This window comes from Phaseolus vulgaris, chromosome 1 (genome assembly GCF_000499845.2).
Source record: "Phaseolus vulgaris cultivar G19833 chromosome 1, P. vulgaris v2.0, whole genome shotgun sequence".
Taxonomy (NCBI): Eukaryota; Viridiplantae; Streptophyta; class Magnoliopsida; order Fabales; family Fabaceae; genus Phaseolus; species Phaseolus vulgaris.
In genome coordinates, this window is record NC_023759.2 from 40,718,719 (window position 1) to 40,731,891 (window position 13,173).

Genomic DNA, 13,173 nt, shown 5'->3' on the forward strand with positions numbered 1-13,173 from the left:
AACACAACTTGTTTGATGGAAAATACATTTGGAAGAATAAAAAAGCTTTTAATTTTTTTTTTAGCCACTCTCACATCGAATACATTTAACCTTGGTTTAAAATTGAATTTCAACTACAGGAACACAATTTTGAACATTAAATTATACTTCTACCAATCCAAATATATTGTTATAGTCATAAACAATTATTAGAAATTTGTTATCATCATGAATAGATGCTTTGGAGAAGGGTCTTAAATGTCCATGTGGAGTAAATAAAAAAAATTAGAAATTCTATTTTTACTAGAAAAATAAGACATTTTTTTATTATTTAGCCAAATGATAAGCATCACCATGTTCATAGAAATTTTTTAAAATAAAAGAAAATTGTTGATGTAAAATATTGAGATATTATTCAAACAAATATCCTAATCTGAAATATCAAATATTATATTTCGGGATGAGACTTGTTCTGGATGAATTAACAAAAGATGCACATTAGGTAAAGGTTGGTATGCCTCGTTGATTATGATGTGGTAGAGACCTTGTTTAAGTTGAGCCAAACCAATCATCTCAATGATTGTACATCCTGTATTATACGAAAATCACCAGGAAAAATGAGTTTATAACAAAGGTTAAAGATAAGTTTAGAAATGGACAAAAGGTAAAACTAAAGTCTGGAATATAAAAAACATTATGAATGACCAATGATGGAAGATTTTGTTGTTCTAGAGAAACTTGTTGTGACAGAAGATCCATTGGGTAAATTAATTTTAATAGGAATTATATTTATGATAAATTTGAAATAAAGTAAGAGAAAAAGTAATATGATATGTAGCTACTTAATCTACAATCCTGAGGTTGGTGTGTGAAGAAAAAACGTTAGTGGCAGAACGAAAAATAAGAAATACCCAAACTGCAATTAGGTGAACACAGTGGACCTTAGAGAGAGATTAACACTAGTGGACTATTTCTTCTTGCACTTTCACTTTCACATGTTGTTGTGCCATCTTCATAAATTTTTATATTCTAATTTTTTTTTTAATATTTTGGATTACAAGAAGATCATTTTTATATTTATAATTAGATTAATTTGAAATCCTTTTGTGATTAGTTTCTGGATTACATAATTCAGAAATCTTTTATAAATATGTCGGATTATGTAATCTGGAAGTCTTTCTTTCAGATGCGTGATTAGGTTTCGGATTACATATCCAGAAGCTTTTCTGGATATGAGATTAACTTGTGGATCATGTAATCCAATTTTTTTTTTCAAATGGGTGATTATTAGATAATCCAAAAATCTTTTTTTACATGAGATTAGCTTGTGAAATTTATAGGCTTCTCTTAAATTCATTGGTTTCTCTCAAATCTAAGAAAAGACTTCTGAAATTTATAAATCTAAAGAACACTTATAGATTCAAAAATATTTTCTAAATTATGTATGAGTGGGACACAAAAAAGATAAAAAATTATTTTTAGATTTAGTAGGAAGGTGACATAAGAAAGTATGGAGGTGCAGAAGAATTGTTGTTCGACTTGGAAGCTATGTGATAAAAAAATCATTTAATTATTTTTAAATAAAGAAAAAATATTTAATTGCTTATTTGATTAAATAAATAATTACTTTTTAATTTATTAAAAAAATAAAATTAATTAATTGTTTTCTTACTTCATCATAGAAAATCAACTATCAAAATAACGAGAAAACTCACTTGGTAGAGACGAAGTAGCAACTTTGGCACTGCAGAGCAAACAAAGTCGATTAATCCCTTAATACAAACTCCAATTTTCGGATTCCGGGCGAAAGGACAAACCCTAACATGGAGTCTCACGGCGGAGGACCCCTTCGTTCCCGCAGTTCCCAGTCCCCTTCTCCTTCGCACTCCGCCTCAGCCTCCGCCACATCCTCCATCCACAAGCGCAAGCGCGCGTCTGAGGACCACGTGCCTCCCTTCCCGCCCTCCTCCTTCTCCGCCGACACGCGCGACGGCGCCCTCACCTCCAATGACGACCTGGAGAGCATCTCCGCCCGAGGCGCCGACTCCGACTCAGACGACGACTCCGAGGACGCCGTCGTCGACGATGACGAGGACGACTACGACAACGATTCCTCCATGCGCACCTTCACCGCCTCCAGACTCGGTAATCCTCCCTCCGCTCCCCGCAATTCAAAGCTCAAGACTGATAACTCCACCGTCAAAATTGAGAACTCCGACGGCGCAAAAGACCCCGTAAGCGCCGGAGCCGGTGCCGCCGAGGCCGTTGGATCCGTCCCTGGCATTGTGGTTAAGGAGGACCCGACTAAGATTTTTACTGATAATTTGCAAACGAGTGGGGCTTACACAGCTCGGGAAGAGAGTCTCAAGAAGGAGGTATACCCCTTTATCTCGTTCATTCATTTCATGAAGAAAATTAGGCTTAAATCCACTTTCGGTTCCATACTTTTGTGAATGCGAAATTTCGGTCCATATCAAAATTTAATTGTAGATTTGATCCATTTGAGAAAAATACAAGAGAACTAGAATGAATTTGATAGAGTGAATTTCCCTTTCTTAGGATCTCATATTTGTAGGGATCAAAATTGTCCATTGACGAAATTATGAGCAACTAGAAGTGGCTTTAAGCCATAAAATTAAATATTGTTTAGGTTCAATCATTCGTTCATTTGGCCCCTGTACCTGCTGTATATGAATATTTACTCGCATTTCAATGGTTATAATTATTTGGTTCAATGTAATGTGATGATTTTTTACATTTGGGGCATTTTCATTGTTTACATTTAGAGTAATCATTTGGGGCATTTTCATTGGTTTATATTTTGATGAATAAATTGTTAAAAAAAACTGTTTGAGGTGATAGGTGTTCATGGTTTTGGCCATGTTTATTGATTATCTGTCAGGAGGAAGCGGGAAGGCTTAAATTCGTATGCCATTCAAACGATGGTGTTGATGAGCATATGGTCTGGTATGTGATTTTCTTTTCCCTTTATCATTGTGCCGCCCTGCCTATGTCACTAAAATCATTATTAGCGTATATCACACATTTGTACTGTTATACTATCTAACATGTCATTTTATTTAATAAAAATATAACAATAAATTAAAAAAAATTAGTTTTGAGATGGCAAATAATTTAAAATAAAATAATGTAAGATATTAAGTAATACTTATTTTAGAACAAGTTTTACATGCACGCGGTACATACATATTACGTCAATTGAAAGATCATTTCAGTAGACTTTACTCCTTTGAAAGACCAGTTCAATAGAAATTCAAGGACTACTTTGACATTCTTCATTGACATTGAGGGGCCATTTGATGCTAATTAATAAATACAAGACTATGTGATGCCATGTGTTTATCTTAAGAGTGTCTTTGGGTTACAGTTTAGTTGAATGCAACCAATTTTTTTTCTCAATCCACCAATGTTGTTCCTTTTCCATTGTTTGTTTGGGAGGGTATGAACTCATGTTTTGAGCCCTCTAAAACCGCAAACCAAACAACCACACTTAAGGATAAAAAATTGAAATGAATGTTTACTGTAGAAGTTAAGATATATTAAAATAAAACTTTGGTACCATACATTTGTCTAAGTTGGAAAAATAGACCTGGGTATATTTCTTTCAATAAAATTTGTTTATTTGTGTTTATGGAGTTAGTAGACAAAATAATCATTAACATTGATATAACCTAACGATTACTTTAGGTTTTTCAAGTATAGAATTAACTCCAAAGCCATATGTTTAATATGTAAAATTGAAAACATATTATGCCATGACACCTCTCACCGGTCCCTTCCCATTACATCTACCCGCATATACATTATACACTACCGTTGGAACCAGCTAAATGAGATTCTGTTGGCAATTTTATTTGGATTAGAACCTTGGAAAATTTAATTTTAGCAAGATTATCAATTGATCATTAATGATAATGATTCCATTCTTGCTTTTGTTATTTGTGCCTTAGGTTGATTGGATTGAAGAATATATTTGCTAGACAACTTCCCAATATGCCCAAGGAGTACATTGTCCGGCTTGTCATGGATAGGTAATGTTAGCAATCTGTTGTTTGATATATATTGAGATATTTCTTATACAAATTTTTTATTTTTAGATTGCAGGTATGTTCAGTTTTTTTTTAACTAAGTTTTATTTCCTCTTTTCTTTAAAATCATAAATCCTTTATGGTAAATTTGTAGGAGCCACAAGTCTGTAATGGTTATCAGGCGAAATCACGTTGTTGGAGGCATTACATATCGCCCATATGCTAGGTAACAATTTGTCTTTGTTACTCTTTTTTTTCAAGGTTCTGTAAGTCTATTTTTTGTCTCAAATTTATATATTTTGTTGATTAAGGAGAAAATATAGTTGATAAATTATAATAGGATATTGTAATTAATTACAAGTGTGCTGTTAGAAGATTCTAGAGATGTCTTTGTAATTACTGTGTTAGGTTACAGTTCTCTGTATATAGTCTGATGTACTGTTTCAAAGAATCAATTCAATAAAAAATATTTTCTTTCATTCAGTTTAATCTTTTTCAAGTTATTATGACATTATTTTGTTATTGTTCCTATTTTAATGTCTGAGAACTGTTTTACAATGGTTACTACCAAAGATTAGCTAATAAAAAAAGAATGAACTATTGTCTGACTAGCATCACAATATTTTGATATGATTTTGCTATTGTCTGCTTTTATTGTTTGCATTGTGTAATGCAAATTGCTACTTTGGTTGCATATGATAATAAGGATTCTCTAAGTCCATGTAAGTGGATCATATGGGATTAACCCTACTGATACTTCTATAGAAAATATCATAGATTTGCTCTCTTTCCTACTTGTATTCAAAGTCTTTCTCATGCTCGCCCCTCTTCCCTCAAAGCTTTACATGCCAGGCTAATCTATGATTTTATTTGTTAATACTATTGTTCATTATGATTGACAGCCAGAGGTTTGGTGAGATAGCCTTTTGTGCAATTACAGCTGATGAGCAAGTAAAGGGTTATGGTACCAGATTGATGAATCACTTAAAACAGTATGCACGTGATGTGGATGGGCTGACACATTTTCTCACATATGCTGACAACAATGCTGTTGGCTATTTTATCAAACAGGTTTGATTATTTACATTTAAGTTCCTTATTATCTGGATCGATATTTCTTCCTTTTATGTATTAAGTCATGGCCCATAGCAAGAGTCTGAGAGAAATATTTTACTTTCTGAAAACAAATTTATTGGGTTTGAGAACACGCTTTAACTATTTTTTATCTTAATTGCAATTTTTCAACTTAATACAAAAAATAATGCTCTTTTCAAATAATTTCCCTAATCATTATTCTCTTTGCCACATGGATTGTGCCAGTTTAATGCAGGAAAAAAATATAGTACTAGACATATTTCTAATGTGTAGGTCCAATGTGGATTGTGCCACTCGGGCACTGAATCCCACTTGGATGGTGCCAATAGGGATGGTGCAGCCATGTGTTGTTATACAGAAAAAAGTTTTTCATGGCTATAGGAGCATAGTTTGGGAATGTATTATTTTGGTATCGGTATCAATTAAAAAAATGCATAATTTAGGTAAAAAATCTTACTGTCTGACAAGGGAGATTTTATAGATAGTCCTAGTTGGTGTGGTTCAGGAAGAAGACATACATCATACATCTGAAACATCACCAGCTGGCATTATACTGTATTTTATAAGTTCCCTTTATGTGAATCCAACCTCTCATTTAGGATAGAACATATATGACTAAGTCCCCAAATCCATTTTAAAGTCTTATCTCCCAAGCAATGTTTTAAAACCTGGCTCTGAATTGGTGATGTTGTCATTAAACTGATAAAAAATGACTGTGTTGAATTAACTGGATTCTGTTCTGGATATCATGATGTTTGTTTCTGTTTTCAGGGATTTACAAAAGAGATTCACTTGGAGAAAGATCGATGGCAAGGGTATGATTGTACTTGATATACTTGTGTGGAAAGGGTCATTCATTTTAATGTTTTACTTTGAGGATTTAATAACATTCTATTTCTTATATCCCATTAGATGATAATTTCATCATTCATTATTTTTATATGTTGTATACTATCTATGATGATTCATTTTATACAATTGTTATTTCAGTTATATAAAGGATTATGACGGAGGAATTCTCATGGAATGCAAGATAGATCCAAAGCTCCCTTACACTGATTTGTCAACTATGATCCGTCGTCAAAGGCAGGTAAGATAATTTCTTTTTGCTACTTTTATTAGTTTTTCTTTACACTATTTGAGATACTCTTTAAGATTAGCATGTTATAAGATGTACTAGTGGAAGTTCTTGTTAAAACTTCTAAAATATTTCTCAATTAAAAGTACAAGTCTTTTTTTGTTTCACTTAAATTTAGTTTTTTTTAATAGTAAAACAGACATCTGTTTTTCACCTTTTGTTATCGGCTTTTCTCTCAGCCTCGTTCGCACACCCACTGCTAAAGTGCGTGCAGTGGAGGGGGCTGTCAAAAAATTACAGCCGAGAACTATGATAGAATGGGACCTTATTTGTAATTGCATGCATTATCCTTGTTGCTATCTTGTGTAGAGATTGTCTGCCTATTCTTTTTCTCATTCAGTTTTAACATTTTTTCAATTCATGTTGAGTTATGTCATTATTGGTTATAATTGTAGGCTATTGATGAAAAAATCAGAGAGCTGTCAAACTGTCACATAGTCTATACCGGAATTGATTTTCAGAAGGTACAAACACGTTTTTGACTTTTGTTTTAGAGAGGATCATTCCTTTCTTTGGCTGAAGTTACACATTTTTCTTCTCTTTTCGTATATTAGTAAAATCATTGATTGACTGAATATTAACTATTGTCCCTCCTGGCTGATATGATGTGCAGAAAGAAGCTGGCATTCCGAAAAAAATTATTGATGACATCCCCGGTTTGAGTAAGTACTTAATTCTTAATCTGAATTTAATAACCTAAGAATTATTTTTGTTTGGTACCTTTGTGTAAAATTATGCATTACCTGTCTCTAAAGATAGCATGCTTTGTGTCAATCCTTTCATATCATTTTTAAATTTTGCTAACTTATTGGGGTATGACGAGATGTCTACCTTCTGTCCAAGACCTTATGCTTGGTCCTAACCTTTTGATTGTTTTTCCCCTCCCTGTTCAGTGTCCCTCCTTATTGTCCATATATGGCTTAATAGATTAGTTTATCAAGCGGAACGTTGTTGAAAAATTGACCAATAATGTCTTTCTGAGTGAGATGATTTATTTTTGCATACTTTGATAATTTCCTGATTAATGTTTCACTGAATGCAATGACAGGGGAGGCTGGATGGACTCCTGATCAGTGGGGTCATTCACGATTCAGAAGTCTAAATGTCTCTACTGACAATACCACTAATCAAAAACATTTGTCTGGTTTTATGCGATCACTTCTAAAGGCAAATTACTTTTACTTTAATTTTTACATTTACTTTAATTTCCATTCATTTAACTCGTTATAATTTCATTTCCATCGGAAATTTTTACAAGAGTATTGATGAATAGATCCTTATTCTTGGCTAATCAAAATATGCATGAGACCAGAAGAATTACATGATTGAGAAATTAATTTTTATAATTGGATTTATCTTTTTTGAGCAGTCAATGCATGATCATGCTGACGCTTGGCCATTCAAGGAACCAGTTGATGCACGGGATGTTCCTGATTATTATGACATCATCAAAGATCCAATGGGTAAGAAGGATTTGTATATTAAATATTTCATATTAACTACCTGTTACTTATATTAATCACATTCTTATGATTTCCTCTCATCAGCTATTTTTTATCTGGAGCTAGCTTTATGTTTTGCACACTTCTGCGGGCACGCCTGCCCGCACATGAATGTGTCACGTTTGTATATGTGTGTTTGTTACATGTGTAAAAGAGGTTTGGTTGAATTGAACTGCGTAACAATTTGGGTGAACTGAAAGTGCTTTGAACTTTTTGAATTGTTTTTTAACTGTTTGAACTATTCAATTTGTTTGAATTATTCTTAGTAAACATCTTATTTTAAAACATATTTTAATCTTATTAGTTACAGTTCAGTTCAATTTAAGGAGTTCAGTTTAGGATAATTCAGATTTAAAAAACTAAACTAGAAGATTAGTTTAATTTTCTTTAAAAGTTTAGTTCAGAACTAGTTTGGTTAAATTCAAAATATGTGAATACATAACCTTGGAAAGTCTTATTGTCTATGTCTAATATAATGGTTCTTTGAGAGCAGATTTGAAGACAATGTCCAAGAGGGTGGAGTCAGAGCTATATTATGTAACGTTTGAGATGTTTGTTGCTGATGTCAGAAGAATGTTTGCGAATGCACGCACCTATAATTCTCCAGAAACCATTTATTACAAATGTGCTACAAGGCGTGTTCTCGCGCTTCCTCTTCCTGCTTTACCCTTTTCCTTTCCAGTCACGTTTCTTACATTTATGATTTTCAAATGCAGGTTAGAATCCCACTTTCAAAGCAAAGTACAAGCGGGTCTCCAGCCTGGTTCCAAAATTCAGTAGGAGCACTTCAATGAACACCATACGAAGCTTTTTGTTTCTGACTATGGTTAATTCTTCCCTAAGTCCCTAACAAATTTGTTGTTTCATAGTTATTCTAGCTAATGCTGTCCATCGTATCTGCATGCCTTATCACTGTTAGAAAAGTAGATTCTGGTCCCTGATCCTAAATGTTCTAATGTAAATATTAGAATGAAACAACTCTTTTACATTATGCTTGTTTGTTTTTCCAGTTATATGTTCAATGGTGGGTTTGATAGAGGAAGAAGAAACTGAGAGAAAAGAAATTGACAGAAAAAAGAAAGAAAAATGTTAAAACAGTGGAAATATGAATTTAGGAATGACAAAACCTGTCACTCTGTTATCATTTATACCGTGTTTGGATTGAGGAGGGGATTTGTGGAGAGGGTAAAGTGAATTTGTGAGGATGTGAGGTTGTTTGGAATGAGAGATGATAGAGTGAATTTGTGATATGGTTTATTGTAAGTTTACAAATTTATTTTTATTATTAAAAAATATTTATGGATAAGTTAACTTTTTGAATCTACTCTCATCCAATGGGTCACATGTGAGACAACATTTTTTAAGTTTTGACACTTTTAATAATGAATTTTATATTTTTAAAATAAAATTTGTGGTGATCAATACTTTATATAAAAAAAATTATATTAATTTTTTATATATTATTTTATTTATTGAAGAATTATTGATATTTATTTTATTTTATTAAACATTAAACTTTCTTTAATAAAAATTTAAAGTTTGGTTAAATTTTATTGTTCATTCTCACATTTTTATTATTAAAAAAATTGTATAAATGACTATAATCAATTAAATAGATTCAAAATAAAATCATTATAAAAAATTAAAATTAAAATTAAAAAAGTGATGATGAGTAATTTTTTTAAGGGGACGAATTACTAATTTAAACTCTATAAATTTGATGGACTAGCCTATGTCGGTGAGCCATCGGGCTGATTGGACTCTTTCTTCCTACACCTCCATACCTTCTTGTGCCACCCCATACTAAATATGAAAATACCATTTTATCCTTTTTTTTTCACCCCCTTGGATTTGAAATAATAAGCCTATGGATTATGTAATCCGGATAAATTCCGGATTACATAATTCGGAAGTCAATTTCATATTTAGAAAAGACTTCCGGATTATGCAATCCGAAAGCTAATAACACATCGGAAAAAAAGACTTCCGGATTACATAATCCGGAAGCTAATCTTATGTATAGAAAAGACTTCCGGATTATGTAATCCGGAAGCTAATCACAAAAGACTTCCGGATTACATAATCCGGAAGCTAATTTTGAATCTAAAAAATGACTTCCGGATTATATAATCCGGAATATTGAAAAGGGTATTTTTGGAATAAGAAAAATGTATGGAGGTGGCACAAGAAGGTATGGAGGTGCAGGAAGAAGCAGCCGGCTGATTGTTGTCAGTCCTAATTTTCGGTTTAAGAGGATTAAAATGAGATATGGGGAGGAAAAATACTAACAGATTTTATGATTATAATCAATTTTACTTTATGTTTTTTAAATGAGCATGATATATGGTATGTATTAAAATATTTAAAATTGTACCACAGTTAATTACAAAAAATGGTCCGTATTTGACCATTTTTAAAGATTAAACATCACTAGAAAATGAGGACGTAAATTTTAACTACACATTTTCTCTGACAAGTCACTTCAACCAATCACTCTAAATAAGTAAAATATATGTTTTGCTTTAAAAAAGTACAAGTTTATTCAATTAAAATTATAAAAGTTTTTTAAGACTGGTAGCTGTGTAAGGTATTCAATTTGTTTACAAATGATAAAAATGACTTTTGCTAATTAATATATATATCTCTATTATGTAGCATAGGAGTTGCATCTCATAAAATTTAATAGTATACCGCTTTTACGAATAGTTCTTAATACTGCATCTTTACCGAAACCAGACTCTTTTATCATGATTTCTGATTGTTGCATGTCTTGATCCCATACTGTTTAAATAACATTTCCTACTGTAGTTTGAGCGATGAGCGACAAAAGGTTTTTCCCTTCGTGTACTTTGAATCTATAAGTACCAGCAATGGACCAAGAAATCACCCGACCTCGAATAGTCACAATAGAATTTTTAAAACTATCTTGAACATGGATAATTCCTTTTGATATTTTATGCATATGATTAGGCAAACCAATACGTACATTTTTATGCGAACATGTTTTAAGTATAGATTTTGCCATATATATATATATATATATATATATATATATATTATTTTTAAGACAGGCTTTTGTGATTCTTTAGCAAAAAATATAAATATTACTTATCCAATAATTTGACTAAAACTCTAGACTTTTGTAGATTTTTATTAAATTTTTCTCCTCTTCATCATAGTTCCTTCCTTTGTGTTGAAGGTGATACTACTTGTACATTAATTGGTTTATTCTTTCTTCTAATTTACACATAGTTTTAACAATGGAATTAATAAATACACTTCATATTTAATATCTCATTCATCTCATCTCTTTTTCTCAAACAAATTACCTCTATCAAATTGATAGATGTAAAGAAGTAAAATATAATTTCATATTTTACCGAGCAAAATAAAAATTCAGGAACGATTATTCAATTAAGATTTTTTTTTTCTAGTTTAAATGGAAGTCGAAACAATCACCTTTGTTGAATTGATAAAAGTAAAACTCCCTCAGTTACCCCAGACATGAAATTAACAACCATTACAATTTCGCAAAAAACAACCAAATGAAAGGAAAAAAGACAGCATTTCACATACACTCCAAAATACTCTATCAAGGTGAATCTATCAAAATTGATTTTACAATTTATAACTAAAAAGGCCCTAAGACAATGCACCATACATAAGATACATTCAGCTATGACAAGAATACCTGTTTCACTCATAATTAACAGCTTATTTAGCACCACTTGGTAGCTCTACTGGATGCTTAATGATGCCTAGTTGGCCACCATCCTTTGTTGCAAGAGTCGCTGCTTTGATCTCATTGCACTGATTAATGAATTTGCTAACCTCCTGGTTTAACCCAAATTGAACCCAACTTAGTAAGAAATTCAATATTTACCAACAATTTCCCAAAAGATAAACACGCCAAATGCCCGTCCACAAAAACTATCAAAGTGTGTTATAATCGTTCTAATGATCATTTAGAAACATTGAAAAGTTATGAAAAGCAATTACGAGGAAGCCTAATATGCAGTTAAACAACCATCCCACCCCAAGCACAAAACATACCATTCAGAACCATAAAGTCCTCAGAACTATGAACACCAAAAAGGAATATAGAGAGTGGGAATTAGAGATGAGCTAAAGGGGCTTACACGATCAGCATCCATTTCCTTTGTAACCTTGGATGGCTTCACGAATCTTTTTCCTGCGAAGAGAAACGGTAAGAGATTATTACAAAAGATCAATGTTATTAAACTCGAAAATCGCAAAAGAATCGGAAAGAAAATAAAAATTCATAACTCAACTATCGTATGTAAGAGCAAGAATAACTGGTATATGAAAAATAATATTCAAATACACAACTAAAAGTAGGTTGATAATTCATAAAAATGCATTAAACAACTAATAAACTATCCTAGGTAATCCTTCTATTATGAAGCCTTCACCGCTTCATTCATTATAAAACAAGATTCATTATAAAACAAGGCAGCAAACAGAGAAGAACAGTGGCAGTGAGAGCGAGCAGCAGCGGTCGGCGAGCGGTAGCTAGTGCAATTGGCAGAGGGCAGAGAACGGCGGCAAGCGCGATCCGAGTCGCCTCGCCTTCTCCTCCAAACTCGTTGAATCGTACGACTTTGCGAGTAAACTCGCGATTTTAACAACATTGCAAAAGATGTTACACTAGAAGCGAAAAAAACAAACGTGGAAAACAGTAAAACCTTTGCGAGTAACAGGGGCTTTCCCATGACGATTGGGAGGAATTGATTTTTTCTTGGCTTTACCCTTAAAAAGATTCGCCTTCTGCGTCATTTTTCTCAGCGTCTGATTTCTGGGCTTAGGGTTTTAAGTGCAATTGGAAAGGCAATATACGATGATGTACAACTTCACATAATTCACAGCTTGCTTTAACATTCTGAATTTTAGATTGAATTTTGAGGACTTAGTATACATTTTAGGGTTTAGGATTATGTGTTTTGAAAAATCTAAACTTTAAGTTTACACTCTAATTTAGAAAGAAACACTCCCCCGTGATATTATTACTTAATAAAACTTAAAAATGTTTTCGGTTATTTTTCAAATAATTATTTTTTAGTCGCTTAAAATTTTTAGGAATTAGTCATTAAAAAAATATTTATTTATTTTCGTTAATAACATTCTTTGATAAAAAAATACCGCAAAAATTTAGCACGTTATGCATTAATTTATATAATACATATTCAATTCAAAACAGTAAAACAATAAATTTAGAAATCTTTCTTCTTATACACATAATTTATTTTCATCTAGTATAAAAATTTCAATTCATCTTAAATTTTTAAAATTTCTGTATTTACATGTGAAACATTACCACTCATAATAAATTTCATTTAAATCTAAGTATTTTCCAATAATTATTGTAGCAATGTTTAATTTGAAGGAAACA

General features: G+C 32.0%; 2 protein-coding genes across 2 annotated transcripts; one reads left to right on the plus strand and one right to left on the minus strand.

Annotated features, from left to right (window-relative positions):
• The first annotated feature begins 1,642 nt into the window (after positions 1 to 1,642).
• LOC137814258 (histone acetyltransferase GCN5) lies at positions 1,643 to 8,754 on the plus strand. The gene is made up of 13 exons (XM_068616884.1): positions 1,643 to 2,354; positions 2,882 to 2,946; positions 3,951 to 4,031; positions 4,183 to 4,254; positions 4,931 to 5,099; positions 5,895 to 5,938; positions 6,114 to 6,213; positions 6,657 to 6,725; positions 6,875 to 6,923; positions 7,310 to 7,428; positions 7,631 to 7,724; positions 8,257 to 8,398; positions 8,480 to 8,754. The coding sequence occupies exons 1-13, from the start codon at positions 1,803 to 1,805 to the stop codon at positions 8,541 to 8,543; spliced, it is 1,620 nt and encodes a 539-aa protein (XP_068472985.1). The 5' UTR covers positions 1,643 to 1,802; the 3' UTR covers positions 8,544 to 8,754.
• A 2,451-nt stretch (positions 8,755 to 11,205) lies between these two features.
• On the minus strand, positions 11,206 to 12,672 carry LOC137814254 (uncharacterized). Its single transcript, XM_068616879.1, has 3 exons — positions 12,470 to 12,672; positions 11,903 to 11,955; positions 11,206 to 11,597 (listed from the first exon to the last, which is right to left on the minus strand). Exons 1-3 carry the CDS (start codon positions 12,558 to 12,560, stop codon positions 11,478 to 11,480), a joined length of 264 nt encoding a protein of 87 aa, XP_068472980.1. The 5' UTR covers positions 12,561 to 12,672; the 3' UTR covers positions 11,206 to 11,477.
• Positions 12,673 to 13,173: the final 501 nt, after the last annotated feature.